The sequence below is a fragment of the Panthera pardus genome, unplaced genomic scaffold (assembly GCF_024362965.1).
Source record: "Panthera pardus isolate Hobbes unplaced genomic scaffold, ASM2436296v1 HiC_scaffold_16, whole genome shotgun sequence".
Lineage (NCBI taxonomy): Eukaryota > Metazoa > Chordata > Mammalia > Carnivora > Felidae > Panthera > Panthera pardus.
The window spans coordinates 83,463,879-83,484,465 of record NW_026526721.1 but is presented as its reverse complement, the minus strand read 5'-3'; the positions used below and the strand labels follow the sequence as shown (position 1 = coordinate 83,484,465).

Below are 20,587 nucleotides of genomic sequence, written 5' to 3'. Positions count from 1 at the left end.
TGAAATATTAGGGTGAAAACTGGACAGAAGTTTTGAAAAGTAGAAGGAACATGTCATCCATGAAAGGAAATTAATTTTTTTGTTGCTGGTTAGTACTTTGTTCCTGATTTTAAAAGTTGTATGTGTCCATTAAATTTGAAATACATAGGAAAAAATAGAAAGAAAATAAATCACCAGGGCCCCTGGCTGAGTCTGTCAGAGGGTGTGCTAGTCTTGATCTTGGGGTTGTAAGTTTGAGCCCCACAGTAGGTGTAGAGGTTACTAAAATAATTGTTTTAATCTTTAAAAAAAAAAAAAAGAAATCACCTGTTGTCCTTTTACCTAAGTATAATTACTTCTATGATTTTAACATGTTTTCACCCATTCCTTTTTATTTTTTTGCTATTTTCCATTAACCTCATAATTTATATCCCCCTATGTCTCAGTGATAGCTTTTTTTTAAATTTTTTTTTTTTAACGTTTATTTATTTTTGAGACAGAGAGAGACAGAGCATGAACAGGGGAGGGGCAGAGAGAGAGGGAGACAACAGAATCTGAAACAGGCTCCAGGCTCTGAGCTGTCAGCACAGAGCCCGACGTGGGGCTCGAACTCACGGACCGTGAGATCATGACCTGAGCCAAAGTCGGACGCTTAACCGACCAAGCCACCCAGGCGCCCCAATGATAGCTTTATTATAGTTCTCCCCTTATTATAGCCTAAGTGACTTTCCATGTTATTAAAAATGCTTCAAAAATATTTTTTCATGGCTACATAGTATTTTATTATATGTCAGAATTTAAGTATTCCCTTGATAATTTAAATTTGTTTCTTATGTTTAGTGACTCTTTTAAAATTAAATTTTAAGCATGCTGTATACAAAGATAAAATCTTAATGAAGATTTTTTTCATTACCATGTATGAATTGTTGGTTTCCCTTTTTTTGGTAACTCAATTTGTAAATCATTAACTTCTTTCCCCTTTTAGCCTAATTGTTCTATCACTCAGATATATACCATTAGAAACTAATCTACTACTCCCTGCCACCAATACTAGGTATAGTGGGAAAGAAGCACACATTGGGATCAGGTGAAATGACTCCACAACCTGACACCTGAAGTTACCATTTGAGTGATTTGGGATGAGTTAGTTAACCTCTCTAAGACTCAGTTTCCTCACCCACAAAATTATATATAGGAGCAGAATCCCTACCTTCTAGGTTTGCAGTGAGGATTATTATATATAAAGAGCATTAGGCATATAAAGAGCATTAGGCATGTACAAGTACTCAATCAGTCTTGGCAGAGTTAGTTGTTATTTTTACCATCCAATAAGTATTTTGAAGACCCTGCCTTCCCAATCCCATCTGATCAACTTCTCCTGGAATCTCTTTCCTCTTTAAATGTGTATGTTAAATTGTCCTTGGGGCGCCTGGGTGGCTTGGTCGGTTAAGCGTCTGACTTCGGCTCAGGTCATGATCTCACCGTCCGTGAGTTCGAGCCCCGCGTCGGGCTCTGTGCTGACGGCTCAGAGCCTGGAGCCTGTTTCGGATTCTGTGTCTCCCTCTCTCTCTGCTCCTCCCCTGTTCATGCTCTGTCTCTCTCTGTCTCAAAAATAAATAAACGTTAAAAAAAAAAAAAAAAAAATTTTAAATTGTCCTTGCTGACTCTCTCAGAATGTGCTCATTTTAGTTCCAAGCCATTGTTATATTTCATCTCTTGTCTCTTTTTTCCCAAAGTCTTAGAACCATCTGTTCCTTAGGGTTAAGCCCACAGACCTCTGTCCTTTTGCTCCAGCCCTCTCTTACATCTTCCTATACTGAAAATCTTTTTAGACATCTAGCTCATGTCCCATTGTTCAACACTGGATATGTTGAATGGTTTCTGTTTTCCAGTTAGTTATTCCTGTGTGCCCAACAAATCTACCAACAGTTGAAAGCCTGAAGTAGAAAACATTATTAGGGGGAAGTACTGGGAAGAGGAATAGCTGGAGATAAGGATGAAGTTGATGCAAATCAGTGACCCTGAGAGAGGAGCAGGAGAAAGAGTTGAAATAGTTTAGGGTCCAGGTAGAGCAGGACAGTTCAGGAGAAGTTAAGATTCCACTCCCATTTTTTTGTATAAGGGTCTAGCAGTATCATGAATATTATAAGTATGAATTTTCAACAAATATTTTTGAAGTATTCACTCATTCTTAATTTCTCTTTAACTTAGGAAAGAATTACTCATTTTTCATATATTCTCCGATCTTTTTAACAGGACTTCCTTTCTTAAGTAAAATACAAGAACCCTGATAAAATTTTCTGTGAGATTTGGAAAGAGTAATGTATATAACATGGCTGAATGCTTGTGTGTGTGTGTGTGTGTGTGTGTGTGTGTGTGTGTGTGTGTGTCTAAAAACTGCTTTCCTATGGGCAGATCTTTACCTTCACAGCACCATTTAAAAATGACATAGTGATGAATTTTTAATTATTTTTCTCCAAAATAGTAGAAGAATTAAATTCATGTAAAATTTGCCTAGCCTTATGCAGGCTTAAGATACTCCTAGTGCTTGTACAACCTGGAGCTTATCTTACAGTGCAGTGGTATCATCACAAACATTTGTCCAGAAGTCACAGATCAGTAATTTGGTGGCTATATTGCATGGGTAATCTTTTCATTTTATTTTCAAAGCTAAAAATGAGCTTAACATAAAACTTTAAAGTCATGCTTCATGGAAAAGCACAATCACCATTTCTTTTATGTTTAAAGAGTTTTGACAAAAGTTAAAATGGTTATAGAATATTTGTTAGAGATCTTGATGTAACTTTATGTTTGACAAAAACTTTAGTTTTATTTTTTTAAGATTTTGTTTTGATTCCAGTTAGTTAACATGCAGTGTTATATTAGTTTCTAGTGTACAATATAGTGATTCACCAATTCCATACATCACCCAGTACTCGTCACAAGTGCCCTCCTTAATCCCCATCATCTGTTCAGCCCATCTCCCCACTCCCCTCTCTTCTGGTAATCATCAGTTTGTTCTCTATAGTTAAGCATCCATTTCTTAATTTGTCTCCCTCTCTTTTTCCCTTTGCTTGTTTGTTTTCTTTCTTAAATTACATGTATGAGTGAAATTACAATGCTAAGCGAAATAAGTCAGTCAGATCTTAATATAACTTAAAATTTTTTTAAGCCCTCCAGGGGAACCTGGCTGGCTTATTAGTCAGTAGAGCATGCAACTCTGGATCTCAGTGTTGTGAGTCTGAGCCTCACGTTGGGTGTACAGGTTACTTAGAAATATAAAAAAATGAATTAAAAAAATTTTTAAGTCCTCCAAAAATAATGAAAACTGATTTCCACTAAATCATTTTTTAAAAACACCTTGAGTTGTATTTGATATACAGTAAACTGCACATATTTAAAAATAGATAATTTGATACTTTTTAGAAAGTCTTTATTTTAATTCCAGTTAGTTGACATACAGTGTTCTATTAGTTTCAGGTGTGCCGTACAGTGATTCAATTCCTTATGTCACCCAGTGCTCATCACAAGTGTATTCCTTAATCTTCATCACCTATTTAACCCATCCTTCCACCCACCTCCCCTCTGGTAATCATCACTTTGTTCTCTGTAATTAAGAGTCTATTTCTGGGTTTCCTCCCTCTCCTCTCTCTCTCTCTCTCTCTCTCTCTCTCTCTCTCTCTCTCTCTCTCTCTCTCTCTCTTCCCTTTGCTGGTTTGTTTTGTTTCTTAAATTCCCCATGAGTGAAATCATATGGTATTTGTCTTTCTCTAACTTATTTCACTTAGCATTATACTCTCTAGCTCCATCTGTATCGTTGCAAATGACAAGATTTCATTCTCTTTTAATGGCTGAATAATATTTCATTGTGTATATATACCACCTCTTGTTTATTTATCAATCAGTGGACACTTGGGCTGCTTCCATACTTTGTAAGTAATGCTGCTGTAAACATAGAGATACATGTATCCATTTGAATTAGTGTCTTTGTACTCTTTGTAAATATCCAGTAGTGCAAATTGCTGGATTATAGGGTGGTTCTGTTTTTAACCTTTTGAGGAACCTCCATACTGTTTTCCATGGTGGCTGCACCAGTTTACGTTCCCACCAACAGTGCCCAAGTGTTCTCTTCTCCACATACCCACCAACACCTGTTGTTTCTTGTGTTGTTGATTTTAGCCATTCTGATAGGTGTGAGGTGATACTTTACTGTAGTTTTGATTTGCATTTCCCTGATGGTAAGTGATGGTGAGCATCTTTTCTTGAGTCAGCCCTCAGGATGTCTTCTTTGGAGAAATGTCTGTCCATGTCTTCTGCCCAATTTTTAATTGGATTATTTGTTTTTAGGGTGTTGAGTTTTACAAGTTCTTTGTATGTTTTGGATACTGACCGTTTATTGGCTTTGTCATTTGCAAATATTTTCTCCCATACCATAGATTGCCTTTTTGTTTTGTTGATTGTTTCCTTCATTGTGCAGAAGTTTTATTTTGATGCAGCCCCAGTAGTTTATTTTTGCATTTGTTTTCCCTTGCCTCAGGAGACACATGTAGAAAAAAAGCTCCTGAGGCTGTTGTCAAAGAAGTTCTTGCCTGTGTTCTCTTCTAGGATTTTTATGGTTTCAGTTTTCACATTTAGGTCTTAATCCACTTTGAATTTATTTTTGTGTATGGTGTAAGAAAGCGGTCCAGTTTCTTTTGCATGTTGCTGTCCATTTTTCCCAACACCATTTGTTGAAGAGATAGTCTTTTTCCCATTGGATATTCTTTCCTGCTTTGTAAAAGAATGTGATACTTTTTTTTTTTAACCACCTTAACATTTTTAAGAGTACAGTTCAGTATATTCATATTGTTGTACAATAAAATCGTCAGAACTTTTTCAACTTGGAAAACCAAAACTCTATAAACTACTACCCATTTCTCCCTTTTCTCAGCCCTTGGAAATCAATTCTGCTTTCTGTTTCTAAGAACATGACTATCTATGAAATCATTTTTTTTTGAAAAGCTAAATAATTGGGAGGTAAACACCAATGAAGAATGTTTATTTAAGTAAAGTAAGAGGTACTAAAAACAAATGACTGTCTTTTTAAAAAAAGAAGAATTTATCTCCCCCTCTCTTGATCTCTGCAGAGTAAGTAATCTCATCTTAGAACACACTTATTCTGACAATGTTGCTGTTTGGAATATTTTTGGAAATAGCTTGTATTGTCTTCCTATGATCTCAGCAAGGTAACTTTCTCAGGGAAAAAGCTATTTAAAATCATAGATGGGGAAGATGATACTTAAGATTATAGATAAGAAAGAAGGTAGAAAAGCAATTCAGATTCGAAGAGTTCACCTCTAATAAAGTGGACTTCTGTAGGATGCAAAGGCAAAGGCATGTCAGCTTGGGTAAGAGTACATTAGAAGACTAAAACACTACAATGAAGGAAACAGAAAGGAGGGAATTTTAGTCATATGGTGAGAATGGAAAACCGAGGTGATATAGGGAGGAAAATAATCAGGAGAAGAGTTTTAGAGGTAGCTGAGTTCCCATCATAAGCCTACATGACATTTTGCTTGTTGGGTGGTTTCAGCCAAAGGCTTCACAAGAAAGAAGATTAAAGAAAAACAGCTCCTGTTAACTCAGGAATTCAAATACTAATATCTACTCCACTCATTCTCAATGGTCTGATATGAAAATGACAAACTAGGCAACTACTATTTAAAATGAGATCTGGCCCAAATAAGGGTTTTTTTAAATTTGCTTGTTTTGGTTTTGTTCTATTGAAGTGTGCAAGAACTAAAAGGAAAATGTCTACCATTAATGATTTGTGTCCTTATGAAATTGTACCCAGTTTTAAACACTAAAATAACTGAAATTACAAAAATATATATAGGATTGGGAGAAAAAAGGGAAAAGTTTTTAGAGTATTCTAATTCTAGTTAGACTTCTCCAGTGGAGATGTTGGAATTATCAGAGCCACAGTACCATTCTAAAATACATTTTGTACACTATTCCACCACATTAAAAATTTAATGAGATATAATATATTAAGGAAGAAAAAGTAATACACCCTCATCAAACCTTCTAGGTCTGGACCATTTGCCAGATTAATTAGCAACTCAAGGTAGACTAAAGAGATGAAATTTCAGGTTGTAATTCTGAAAGAGAAAAATAAACTTTTTTATACTGTTCACTATTTTTTCTTGAAATTATAATGATTTCTCCCCTTATTTCCTATCCTTAATTAATTTCTCTTTCATGCTATACATGTCATCAGCTGTTGAAACCTAACCACCAAATGGTAAGAGCTCTGTGTTAAGACTAGAAATATGTCATTTTGTATCTGTATTCCACAGTGAATACAGTATCTTTTATTTCAATTTAAATGATTTAACCACTGTAATTACCAGTCAGGTCATTCAAGAACACATATGCAATTAATTGCTATAAGTAGATACAGATTTCTTTGAATAAAACATTTTATGATTAATACAACTTTGATTATCTAGTTCATTAAAGAATTTCCCTGTAGGGGCACCTGGGTGGCTCAGTCGGTTAAGCGTCCGACTTCAGTTCAGGTCACGATCTCACGGTCCGTGAGTTCAAGTCCTGCGTCGGGCTCTGGGCTGATGGCTCAGAGCCTGGAGCCTGCTTCCGATTCTGTGTCTCCCTCTCTCTCTGCCCCTCCCCCATTCATGCTCTGTCTCTGTCTGTCTCAAAAATAAATAAAACATTAAAAAAAAAATTTTTTTTTTAAAAAGAATTTCCCTGTATGTTCACTTATTCATGAGACAAATATTTAAAGCGCTGGTAATACTCCAGGCAATTGATAGAAAATGAAATTTAGTGTACATTAGAAGAGAACAGAAAAATACACTTTGCAGGGCACCTGGGTGACTCAGTCAGTTAAGCATCCGACTTCAGCTCAGGTCATGATCTCACAGTTCATGTATTCAAGCGCTGCATCGGACTGTGTGGGTTCAAACCCCAGGACAGGGTCTATGCTGACAGCTCAGAGCCTGGACCCTACTTCAGATTCTGTGTCTCGCTCTCTCTCTGACCCTCCGCTGCTTGTACTCTGTCTCTCAAAGATAAATAAACATTAAAAAAAAATTTTTTTTAAAGAAAAATATACTTCGCTTCTTATCGTATCACCCAACAATTGATCAAATGTTTAAAATCTATAATAAAGAGAGTTTGTATTGGAGAACTAAACAACTGATTAGGGAAGGTAATTCATTTATAGATCTCTGTATAGTTAAGTTAAACCTAATACAAAAAGTTTTCATCTTTTGTTTATTCTTAAACCCCTTCTTGCCTAACCTGGGACTTTACTCCTGCAATTATCTTTTCACCTTCCTTCTCATCAGTCTGTCATCCTCTATTAGATCATACTAGTCACCATACAGACATGTTCTAATATTTCCCATCTTCTAATGAAAATCACAGTTCCTTGAGCTACAGATTGCGTTTGCTGTATTTTTTGTGTATTTTCAGAGCAAAATTTGAAGAACCTATCTTTTTTTGCTGTTTCTACTTCCTGTTTCCTCTTCTCCCTTGAACATACTCCTGTGGGGCTTTTGCTCCCAGCACTCTGTCAAAACCATGTTCTTTATGGTCACCAGCCACCCCTACATTGTTAAATCCAAGAGCATTTCCCAGCCCTTATGAACTCAACCACTGGGCACAATTTACAAAGCCTTCCTACCTGCCGTTATCTTCTCTCAGCTTCTATAACTTACTTTGGCTTCTTTACTGACTGTTCCTCTTCAGTCTTCTCTTCCTACCCTCAGAATCAGGGCTTCCCACCTTCTGTACTAATGATATTTTGAGCCAGATAATTTTAATTGTAGGGGTTCATCCTAGGAGTTGTAGGATGTTAAGCAGCATGCCTAGCCTCTACCCACTAGATACCAGTAGCATACTGGTAACATATCTAGCATACTAGATCCCTTTCTTACACCCACACAAAAATAAACCCAAAATGGATGAAAGACCTAAATGTGAGACAGGAAACCATCAAAACCCTAGAGGAGAAAACAGGAAACAACCTCTTTGACCTCAGCCACAGCAATTTCTTGCTCAATGCATCTCTAAAGGCAATGGAATTAAAAGCAAAAATGAAATATTGAGACCTCATCAAGATAAAAAGCTACTGCACCGCAAAGGAAACAATCAACAAAACTAAAAGGCAACTGACGGAATGGGAGAAGATATTTGTAAATGACATATCAGATAAAGAGTTAGTGTCCAAAAACTGTAAAGAACTTGCCAAACTCAACACCCAAAAAACAAATAATCCAATGAAGAAATGGGCAGAAGACATAAATAGACACTTTTCCAAAGACATACAGATGGCTAAAAGACACATGAAAAGATGTTCAACATTGCTCATCATCAGGGAAAGACGAATCAAAACCCCATTGAGATACCACCTCACACCAGTCAGAGTGGCTAAAATTAACAACCCCGGAAACAACAGATGTGCGGATGTGGAGAAACGGGAACCCTCTTGCACTGTTAGTGGGAAGGCAAACTGGTGCAGCCACTCTGGAAAACAATGTGGAGTTTCCTCAAAAACTTAAAAATAGAATTACCCTATGAGCCTGCTCACCTACACTGTGTCCAGAATACAGTGTCAAGTGATCTGCCATAACCTCTGGTTGGAATGGTTTCAGAAGACAGTTGTGATTGAAGAGTTATCATTTTTATTGTGTGACATGAATAAAGTAGTCACTAATAACTATCATTCTAACTAAAAACATCCTGTGTCACACAATCTCAAAGCCATCTTTGGGTTTCTAATCTGATAATGTTCTCCAAAGGATCATTTTTACATGACGGTAATAAACATAATAATGCTTTATGTTTTTTTCATAACCTTTAACCTTTCATAACCTGCTTTAACCTTACAAATGTAGTCGCAGATTTCAAATGTACCTGGCCTACATAATACAAGTGATTTTTAGTAAGGAATGAAGTTATGTGGCTTTTTTCTTTTTCCTTATATCTGATTTAGCATCCTATTAATACTTAATGGAGTAATGGTTCTGTTTTTTGTTTTTTTGTTTTCTGTTTAGATGTTTGGAAACTGGACATTCGGCACCTTGGTTTTCACAGTCATGGTTATTACAGTCACAGTCAAGGTATGGTGCAGAAATTAGAAACATGGACACATTTTGTATCTGTATAATTCAAAGTTAATTTTGTTTTTTTTTTTAACTGTAGGTTGATATGTTTGCCTTTTAACTTCTTTTTTTAGTCATGAATAATTTCACTGATTGCTATTTTAATATTTCATTTTAATTTTTATTAAAAAACATTTAAGTTTGTTATTTTGGAAAGCCTCAGCTGATTTTTATGGTCAAATAAAGGTTAACCTCACAATATTCATCTCTGAAATTTCACTTCCCTATATATAATGTTAAATAACCCAGGTTGTTTTAGTCCATGGAGTAGAGAGTAAAGTATTCAATAAATTTCAGTGCTACTTCCTCATAGAAGAAAAACATTATAAACTTGAAATTATTCAATTTCATATGGACCCTTTCATTAATATTTATCTTCTGAGGGACTTGCCATAGGCACCTTAGGCACTTAAAATTACTACATTTTATTCTTATATTTCATCTATGAAGTTTAATTTAAGTAAGTATTGTTTTGTATTAAAGATTAAAAAAAATTTTTTTTAGATGGCTTTGGAAACTCATTTTTGGACCTGGATCAACCATCTTGTTACCTGGGGATCTATTATATTCTATTTTGTATTTTCTTTGTTTTATGGAGGGATTCTCTGGTAAGTAACTATATTATATTTTAATTATATTGCTTCAACTCTATTTATTATGATAGGTTATATTATGAACAAATTCTGCTCAGAATAATTTTGAGACCCTATTCGGTAATAAATTTGCTTCTTTCAGTTGATCTTACTGATAGGGAGAAGCAAAATTAACAATTACTGAATATATACTATGTTCTAGTGGTTTTAACTTAAGATATTATTATCTCTATTCTTTCAATATGGAAACTGAAAACCAAGATAACAAAGGTTAAGAAGTAGCAAAGCTAGGGTTTAAACCACAGTTGTTTTACTGTACACTTAGTGTTCAAATTACAGTAACCATATTACCTCTAAATTATCAGTGTACATAATATAAGTCACATAGAACCATTATTTTTATGAATGAGTTAACTTCTTTTTCAAAAGTAAATAATATGCTTCGTCTTTATTGGTAAAATCAGATATTCTGTCACTCTGATAGATTGAAAATTAATGCCTCTCTTAAGATTCTTTAGTGAGTGAGAATCTAAAATCTCTCCTTTGGAGAATTACATTTGCCCGCTGTGTCTTTGATGCCAGTGTCAGGCAGAAAACTACACAAAGTAGCCAAAACATCTTGGATTAAATATTAACCTCCATTTAGGATCATACAAGGATACCCTTATTATCATCTAGAATGTTTAATTTTAATCCTCTTTATTTTTCCATTTCTTTCTGTATTCCCCCATATTCTTTTGAAGTGATCTATACAAAAATTCCAAAAAGAGTATGTCGACTATACCTATTACTATGTAGAATTTGTAATTGTGAGTGTATTTATTGTAAAATACATTTTTAGAGAAGAACTTCTAAGAAGAGCTTTTCAGCCTAGGATTTGAGTAATCAGTATTTAGTTGCTTAGTGGAAAGTATTTTGTTACATACTTTTCCTTGCTATTCTTGGTTTCATAAGTCTGTATTACTGCATAATTCTTTTGATATCCTACTGCTCAGGTAGAGTTACCTAGTCAGCTGCTTGTCACCCTCCTAATAATAAAAACTATAGTTGTCATTGAAAGTAATTAAATTGGATTTCATTTTTAACAATTAAAGTCTCTCTTGTTTTATTACATATGCAGTTAATTATACTAATTCCAAATTTTGACCATTTGCCTGGAGTAATCTTAAAATTATGACGTTCATAGTGGATTTACATGATGCTTTGATTTAAGAAATTGTCTTACCAGTTTTCTACTTAAATGTTTATATTTATTTTTGAAAGAGAGAGAGAGGCAGAGTACGAACAGGGGAGGGGCAGAGAGAGACACACACAGAATCCGAAGCAGGCTCCAGGCTCTGAGCTGTCAGAACAGAGGCTGACACAGTGTATGAACTCATGAACTATGAGATCATGACCTGAGCTGAAGTTGGATGCTTAACCAACTGAGCCACCCAGGTACCCAGTTTTCTATTTCTATTAAGCCTACCTTCTTTCTTTGCAGGCCATTTTTGGGCTCCCAGAATATGTACTTTGTATTTATTCAGCTCCTATCAAGTGGTTCTGCTTGGTTTGCCATAATACTTATGGTTGTTACATGTCTACTGCTTGATATTGTGAAGAAAGTATTTGAACGACAGCTCCATCCTACAAATACTGAAAAGGCACAGGTAACCACTTTTTATATACAATACCTTTTTAATTAGAGGTCTGTAATGATGAATAGCTGTCATTATAATTTGCTTATATCACAGAATAGGAAATTATCCATTCTTGTGTCAAGTATTTCGCAAAATAAATATTATTATATGTGATATTTTTTAGTTGTTTCTTATTTCTATTAATTTTGACTCCTGGCAAATTAAAATTTTCTTAAATTATACTGTTTATTAACAGAGCGCTAGATTTAAATAGAAGACTATCAAGTTATGTCCAGATAAACATACTAACTATGTTTTAAATAACATTACGGCATTCTATCAGAGATCTATAATTGGGATAAATCCATGTCTTTTAGATACACATTAGAATTCTAGCATCAGTTTTTCACATGACTTTGTTTTCAACAAGAGTCTGAAATACGTTCTTTAACCTAAATAATTTTTACAGAATGGATTTTTATAAAATATATTTTCTTACTAAATGCATATTAATAAATATTAACAATGTGTTACATGGTGTTTAAGAATATAGTCTTTAGAGCCTGATAATTCTCAGTTCAGAACCCAGTTCTACCACTTGGTAGCTCCGTAACTTTAAGTCTCCCTTTCCTCATGAGTAGTAAAATTATGATAGAACTATCTATTTCATTACCCTTATAATGAGGATTAAGTGAAATAATGTTCAATAACATAGTAGTTGCTCAGGAAATAATAGCTATTTAGTTGAATGTGCCATTTTGTATATTTGACTTGTACATGGTTGAGACTTTTTCTGCATATTTGCTACACACTAAGCAAATTTTGTTTAAATTTTGAAAATTTAGTTGTGTATTCAAAAATAGAATAATTGCTCCCTAAGTATGTAGTGATCTGAGGTGGGTTCCTAAATGATGTATTAGCTTTAATTTCAGTTGATCATATCAACATTTCTTTAGCATTTCTTTGCTTTGGTAACTAAGTCCTAGCCAATATACATTTTAACTCCATTGAAACAGCATAGGCCTCTGAAGCCTGACAGACTTAATTCAAATACCATCTTAACCATTTATAAAATGTGTGTCCCTAATCAAGTCACATCCCTAAGCCTCAATTTCCTCCTCTGTAAAATCAGAATAATAATTACTACCTTACATGATTGTCAAGATAATGAATATAAAACACCTAACCCTGGGCCTGTACGTAGTGAGTCCTCAGTAAAAGCATCATAATTATCAAGACAGTGAGGATGTTGCTCTGTGATACTAATTTCCAAATGGGGCTGGAGAAATTTGCATAATTGATTACTCTGTGCTCACATAGTTACATCAGCATGGAGAAACTTTTCTATTCTGCAGTATATTCCTTAAATGTATATCAAAAAGGTTTGTGTATCTTTTTTCTAATCTTCAGACATAAATATTTATAGTAAGAAAGTGTTAAATGTATTAAGTGTATTAAATACATTGTCTATTACACTTTTTCTAGACCTTTATGGATAACACATTTGTCTTCCCCTCTTGGCCTATATAAAGTTATATTTCACCAAAATATATTAACGACACCACTTTTAAAACTTAATTCTTTATAAAAGTAATCAGATTTATTTACATTTATCTTTAGATACATGAGAATATGTGTATTTATAGAGATTTCTTATGATAATAAAAAGTGATATTAGTTCTTGCTACCTTTTCTATGGCCTCTTTTTAAAGGATTACATAGGAAATATTTGTCACCTAAAAGTAGACCTTTACACCAGAAAAAGCTAGAAGTATTTTATATATATTTTGGTTCTTTTACCATAGGTTAAAATCGATTAAAAATGGAACGTGGGGTAAACTAAACTTATTTTAAATGGGTGTGTAATCTAGTACAATCTCCCTTTTGCACCGCTAAACTTAATTTTAAATGACTTGACCCGATGTTCTATTGTGGTCCAACCCAAAGAGGAAATGTTTACTTCCATTCAGAGATCTTCTAACCTGCTGGGGGGTTTTGTGTTTTTTTTGTTTTGTTTTGTTTTGTTTTGTTTTGTTTTGTTTTGTTTTGTTTTGTTTTTGCTGAAACAGTATATGGTTATTCACATCCTATGTGTGACATTATTCCTTTGCTACAAGCCGTAATCTTTATTATTTCAGACTTATACCATTACCACTGATTTCAAATGATGAAGAAATGGTTAGAAAATTGTCAGACACTTCATTGTTTGCCAAAAGTAGCAAGAAAAAAAAAACATAAAAAAAAAAAAGAGTTGTCAGCATTTATTTTGAGCTTTGTTTTTCTCCAGAATAACCATGTGGTATTAAGAATGAAGAATAAATTCTCTTGATTGCAGAGCCAACAGCCCTACAAATGTCAGTCATGTATGTGTACCATGTATATTTCCTATTCTTGGAGGAACAGATGTCTTTACAAAGTTTGTCCTGTGTCTGTCTCTTAGGTGATGATTACAGCTCACTGACTTGTTGTATGTACCATCCCTTTTCTGTCCACTTATAGATGTACTCCAACACAGTTGCTTTAAGTGACGAGTTCATCGCACTGCAGCCATTGTCGAGGGCCAGGAATCAGCTGAGCAAACTTAGGTAGAGTAGGAGGAGTAGAACCTTGTTAACTCTTCTGCATGCTAAAGGTCAATTAAACAATATTCAAAAGATGGGCAGAGGCATGAAATAAGAGTGGGGCATTTTTGTTAGCACAGCTCTGTCTCTAATTTGACCTTTATTAATATGTATATTAAAACTTAAAATATATATCCATTTCTTCTTTGAACTGAAAATTCAGATGAAAATTCAGCATAACAGGACAGAGATCTGTACCTTGTTACCTATTGTACACCTTAACTACCTTTTATAGTACAATTCTGATGCTTCTGCTTGTCATATTATTTTCATAATTAAGGATGCTCCTGCATGTTGAGTAATTTAAGCTACAGAAATTCATCATAAAGTTTAAAGTTTTTTTAAGTTTCAGTTACTTGGAACTGAGAGTTGCCCATTTTTTATCTTGCCTTAATTCGTGCTGTAAATACATGTGTGTGTTTGTCTTTGTACACTGTAATGGCTGCTGAAACATTTCATATCCTTGCTACTGTTTAGTGCATCTATAAATTGCACAATATATTTTGTATCTCATATATATATATATATGAGATACATATATTTATCTCCACAGACAGATCCATTCTGTCCGTTACCACAAAAATAATAATATAGATGTCTTTTTATAGAAGAGAATGAAAGTTTTAAATCCTGAAACTTTTGATGATTAAGTCACCAGAACTATTTATTAACTTTAACTCCAGTCTGATTTGAAGAGAGAAAGTAATATAACCAATAACTAAAAAAAAAAAAAATTTTTTTTTTACTTTTGGCACTTTTCAGTTTCTCGCCGTCAGTATCTTGTGTATTCTTAATATGTTTTTTTAATTGTTTTTTATTTTCAAAGTTTCTAATCTATGTTCATTTGATCAAGCAAATGGCTTTGACAAAGCAATGCTTAAGTAATGGCTTTTATAACTCTGAATTCATAATTTTGAGCTGTTCTAAAGTTTTATCAAACTTTTTGATTTTATTTTTATCTTCCAGATTTTTGATATATTCTACTTTGAATTACAAAGGTGTAATAATTGTACATGAATATAAAAATGGGTGTTTAAGTGGTAGTCACCTAAATTTTATGTTTAAAACAAGAACTAAAATCAAAACAAACTTGAAGATTTGCCTTCACCTTTGGTTGAGTCAAATATGTATAACACGTGTTATCCATATGTGCCTTTCTGAAAACAGTGGGTATTTATCACATTTTTGAACATCTAATTATTTAACTCTAAGGCAGTAGGAGACCTTGTTAACTTAAAAGAACACTCTGACAACTCTTTTGTTAAGTAAAGATGTTTTGTTTTGTAAATAATCTTGCCATTTTTATGAAATCATATTTTCACATATCATGTTGGCTTAAATCAAGCCATGTTTTTTTTGTTTGTTTGTTTTTGAGCAATAATAGACTTAAAAACAATTGGGTAAGGATATCATAAATTAGAGAGATCCCAGGTTCTGTAACAATGTGCTAGGGTAGTCAGCTTAACATTCATCTATGAAAAGAACACAGTGAGAGCAGGTATATGATCAGGTAGCCTTTGCTGCAAGCCACCCTCCAGTCAGATGGTGTAGCAAAAGGAAGAGCCCTGTTGGGAAGACAGCAGCCCTGGATGTTAGTGATGCCCTTGGCACTGCGGCTTATGTGTCCTAACCTAATTAGTTCATCTCTGAGTCTCCAGGTCCTTTACCTGTCAGATGATCATTTTATGTACTGTGGTCTATTTACTTATTGTCAGCATCAGAAAACAAAAAGAAATACTATGCTCAACCAAAGGCCAGGCCGAAATACCAGGTGTTTAAATGAGCAGTGAGTGACCACTATGTGGACATTTGCTCCTAGCTGCATGAAGAACAAGTGTTCATATACATCTGTCTGCTGCTGCATCCTGTGAATTTTGAATACATCTTGTTCTTGAACTGCATTAAATAGTTTTTCTGGGTGTGATCCATGGTAGCTTAATTGTTTACTGTTGTGACAGAAAAGTTGTGCAGATATAAAATATCTTTAAGAGCCTTCAAATCTTTAATCAAGTTAGTACTTCTTAAGAACCATTAATACGAAACTATTAACTTTTTTTAATGAAAGAAAACTCATTTTGAGTATTTTCCCATCCCTTATATTATAGCCAAAGCTATAATAATAATAATAAGCTGTCTTTACATAAGCTTATTTTACTCTTGAAACCAAGGACTTCTGCTTCATTTTTTATATATGTAAGACACTCACCATAGCATTTTTTTTTTTCACAGAAATAATTATTGGTCAGTCCTAAGACTGAGAAAACACATAGAAATAAGGAAAATTTTGTTTTTTATTCATTGAGGACATCTTCTTGTAATTTAAAAAAGATTAAAATTAGCATGGCTATAGGCACATACTCCTGAGAAGAATATAGAAACAGCAAAGAATAAAAATTTGTGTAAATTAATTAGCACTCACTAAAAAAATATATTTCAAATTAAAGATTAAATTAATTTTGTTAAAAAATTAAATCAAGCCCCCTGCCCCTTACCCACATGTCTGACATTTGAAGGCCATGTGAATGAGCCTTCTACTCTGCTGACGTTCACTTGGAGTAGAAAAGTCTTTTAAGAAGGGAGCATAAGGGTTGTGAAAGTGGGCATACATACCTTTGCAATAAGAACCCTAAATCTTGGTGACAAGGAATTTAATAGAAGGAGTTGAATTTCAGTGAAGGAAATCTGGTTTTAAATTAATTTTGTGCACTGGAAAATCATGGCTTAATTTTGTGTGCTTTGTTGTATTCCCCTAAAGAAGCTGCCATTAGCTCTCTTTTGTGACGATAAATGAATGCGGTGTTGTATGAACATTCATTTGTGCCTCGCAGATTGCAGACCCCAACTTGCTGTTTTGATTCTAAACCTATTATACAGTGAGAGTATTGTTCTGTAATATGAGACTTGTTGCTTTTCTGTCCTTCCAGATGGAAGAAGATAAGGGTTCAGTCAGCTCAGCATATGAATTTGCTGAAAGCAAGCACAGAGGGGAGGACAGTAGGCACCTGCTAGCTGAGGCTTGCAGCCAGCAGGACAGTTCTTGCGTGCACTAGGTAGTACTGCGCTGGACCTGCCTGGGGACATATCCGCTAAGTTCTCATGCTTGGGGCATGCTGTGGGAGAACTGGCCTGACTCCTAGTTTTTATTTCACTAATCCTTCATTGTTCCTCATGTGTTTACTGTTTTTGTTGACTTGTCTTCCTTTTTTGTGATCTTTACATTTTTTTATGTCCATCTCTGAATATTTTACTAGTCTCTCTTTGGAGTTACAGTGTTAAATCCTACTTCACCTCAGATTCTAACCTAGTAAGGTATTCTCACAACCTATTCAATAAACTATTCCTTTTTACTTCTTTTGAAAGTATGTCATGCTATTTCTGTTATTTCTGAAATCAGTTTTCCCATTTGAAGTGGTAGTTGTGCACCATTTTATGCATCTTAATATAGTTAGACACCAGATTACTTGTCTAGGTCTGGAGTTAAATGATCAGATGAGTGAGTGCTTAGAGGTACTGAATAATTTTCTGTTGACCGATAGTCCTCAGATTCTCACTTCTTTTCATAAACTTTCCTGGTTATATCTTTGTCCTAAAAAAGTATGAATTGATGAGGACTTGATTCATTCACCTCTTGAGGAGTAAATCCTGACAACCACTTCTAGACCTAATTAGGATATGCAGAATATTTTGATTGGTAGTAATTATGGAGGATAAAAATTCTCACTACTAATAATTATATTTTTACTTGGGTTATTTGCCTTTTATATATTATAATTATTGGTCAAGAAGGTACTATTGTCTCATTTGGGATAAAACCTCATAAATGGTGAAACTTTAAAACAAAGCTACTTGGGGCTCCTGGGTGGCGCAGTCGGTTAAGCGTCCGACTTCAGCCAGGTCACAATCTCGCGGTCCGTGAGTTCGAGCCCCGCGTCAGGCTCTGGGCTGATGGCTCGGAGCCTGGAGCCTGTTTCCAATTCTGTGTCTCCCTCTCTCTCTGCCCCTCCCCTGTTCATGCTCTGTCTCTCTCTGTCCCAAAAATAAATAAAAAACGTTGAAAAAAAAATAAAAAAAAAAAATTTAAAAAAAATAAAAATAAAACAAAGCTACTTGAAAATTATAAATCTTAACTGTACCATGGAATCAGACCATAGAACAAGTACGTAATTTCAAAAATCTGAATTATTCTGGGAGACATATTTTTAAAGTTAGATTACTTTAGTGAACTGCTCTAAATGAAAAATGTTGATTAATTATTTCATTGTTATTATTACTATTAATTGAAAAGAAATTCAAAACAATTCTCAACTTTTGTTTTGGGATGCTCTATATAATTATTTTTGGTATATATTTATCTGGTATTCTGCTTTGATAAATATAGAAAAATTCTTAACTTTTAAAATATGCCCTGATTGAGCCACAAGGAAAACTCAGCTGACAAGGTCTCTGGGTAAAGAGGGGGAGCTGGCCTGGATTTATATTATGTCCTAGATAATCTACAAAACAGATAATCCACGTGGGACCTGATTAGACTAAAACTATAAAATTATTCCTGTCCTTTGTGATAAAAGTTCCCCAAGGGTTCAAGTTCAAGTGGGCATTTCATGAGACATGGATCTAGTCTGCTTTGCTTTCATATGTCCGTTAAAATGTATGATACAGTTGAGAGTTGAGTTCTTAGAATGCTCCTAATAACAGGGCCTTGTTATGATTACTTTTACAAAGGGGTGATAAGTGAGTTTTCTCATCATCCTGTGATAGTTGGTCTTTCTTCCTGTAAACAAGATGATAGAAGAACACTGAAACTGTGAATATGATTTTAGTAAAATTGCTGGGGGTATTACCCTGATCTGCATTTTTTTTTTTTTTTTTTTTTTGCATATCACTTTCATTGTTGAGTGAAATATACCTTGAATATTTTTCTTATATAGTTTTCTGCCTTTGGCATATATTTTGAGATAAAAATCACTTCAAAAAAATAAGTATTATATAATATCCCTCTAATGTTTTTTCTGCCTTGAAATAGCAGTTGTTTTCCTCTAATCAAAATTTGGTCAGCTTTGTCAGATCAGGCAGAGGATGATACTGAGCCCTAAATGTTGTCATGGGCTAGGGCTTTCTAATCATCTCCCTCCCTTCCACTGTCACCTGCCTCCTTGGCTTCCATTGTTTTGTCATTTCTCTGTCACTGGATTCCTGGCCTGTTCTGGATGCTCTCTTTCCAGCTGTGCTGTAAGGATGTCAACAGGATGTTAGGACTATTGACCTTTCTCATTGTGCACCTGGATGCTTAAGCCCCTGCCTGAAACCTGCCACCACCCCAAACAAAAAAACATTTTAAAAAAACAAAAAAACAAGTCACCTTCCTCTTCTGTGACAAAGATGCTTCTAGCACTGTCTCATTTAATTAAAGAAGTGAACTAGAAAGGAACAGAAAACCTTAATGGCCTGTATTCAGTTGTTTGCCACTAACAGCTACACTTTTCTGAGTGAGTAAAATTTCTGTGAGGAAATAGAATTGAACATTTTAAAAAACAAATAATACTAAGGCTGCCATGAGTAGCAGGACCTGGCTGCATACCTGATAAGTGCAACACTTTACAAAATTAATGTTATTTTCAAATCTGTGCTGACTTATTTGAGCAACTTTTTCATCTGGAGGTTGAAATGAAGAAAAATATTAGCGTTGACATTATTTCTACCAAACAGTTATCCTCTGACATTCTCTGGATGATTGATACTTAGAAAACTGAATCCTTAACATCAGCTGTACCATGGCTTAGTTCATTAATTAGTGCTATTCTGATTTACCCTCTCCATGAAAATTGGTCATTTTTCCATTTTTTACAGATACAGATACTTTTCTTCACTTAAATTTCAAATTCCTAGTCAGATACTGTTATTTATGTTGCAGCCACCTCATTAAAATAAAGGGGACTCAGTCTTTTTGAAACTAGAATAAACCAAATTATTAAAATAACCATACCTGATAGATGTAATTCTTACCGTATGCTTATTTTAATAGTTAAATTTAGGCAATACATACAGATGTAAATCTCCTTTCTGGAGATACCTAAAGGACAGTATGGAGGTATTTAAATTTATAACCACCCAAAGCTGTTTGTTTTACTTGAGGAAAAGGAAAAGAGGGAAGGGAGCATAGAGGAGTGAACGGGAGCTTGAGGCATGTTATGGAGAAATAGGCCTTGAGTAAGAGACAGCAGTCTTCCAAGTGCCATCACCAAACAGCTCTTGCAATTCTGAATAATGAGATGAAGCCATTATTTGTGTTAGGGGTTTTATTATTCTTAACCAAATTTGGAAATTAGTAATATTGGATGATTTTTGATTTCACATTAAAAAGAAAAACATTTCCTTGAACACAACCTTTTTTCTTTTCATAATTAGTTTCCACGTATCTCCTTTAAGACTTTACAAGATTCTCACTTTGATTATATATTTATTATAAAACTGTTTTAAAGGCAACAGAACATATATGGTTAATAGTTTACTAATTCTTATTTAAACTTTAAAAAACTATTTGACTTGATAGGTAAGATATCATAGAAATGACTAATTTAGAGATGTATGACAATTTTCTAACATTT

General features: G+C 34.2%; 1 protein-coding gene across 7 annotated transcripts in view; it reads left to right on the top strand.

Annotated features, from left to right (window-relative positions):
* Window positions 1-20,587, top strand: part of ATP11B (ATPase phospholipid transporting 11B (putative)) — a 126,700-nt gene that overhangs the window by 95,733 nt on the left and 10,380 nt on the right. For 2 of the 7 annotated variants that reach the window (XM_019463269.2, XM_019463270.2), the window contains exons 26-30: window positions 6,239-6,262; window positions 9,042-9,107; window positions 9,654-9,757; window positions 11,226-11,391; window positions 13,861-13,946. In XM_019463269.2, coding sequence (XP_019318814.1) covers window positions 6,239-6,262; window positions 9,042-9,107; window positions 9,654-9,757; window positions 11,226-11,391; window positions 13,861-13,946 — 446 coding nt within the window. Of the gene's footprint in view, window positions 1-6,238; window positions 6,263-9,041; window positions 9,108-9,653; window positions 9,758-11,225; window positions 11,392-13,860; window positions 13,947-16,906; window positions 17,033-20,587 lie in introns of all 7 variants that reach the window. The other 5 variants (XM_019463267.2, XM_019463272.2, XM_019463271.2 and 2 more) reach the window with 4 other exon arrangements.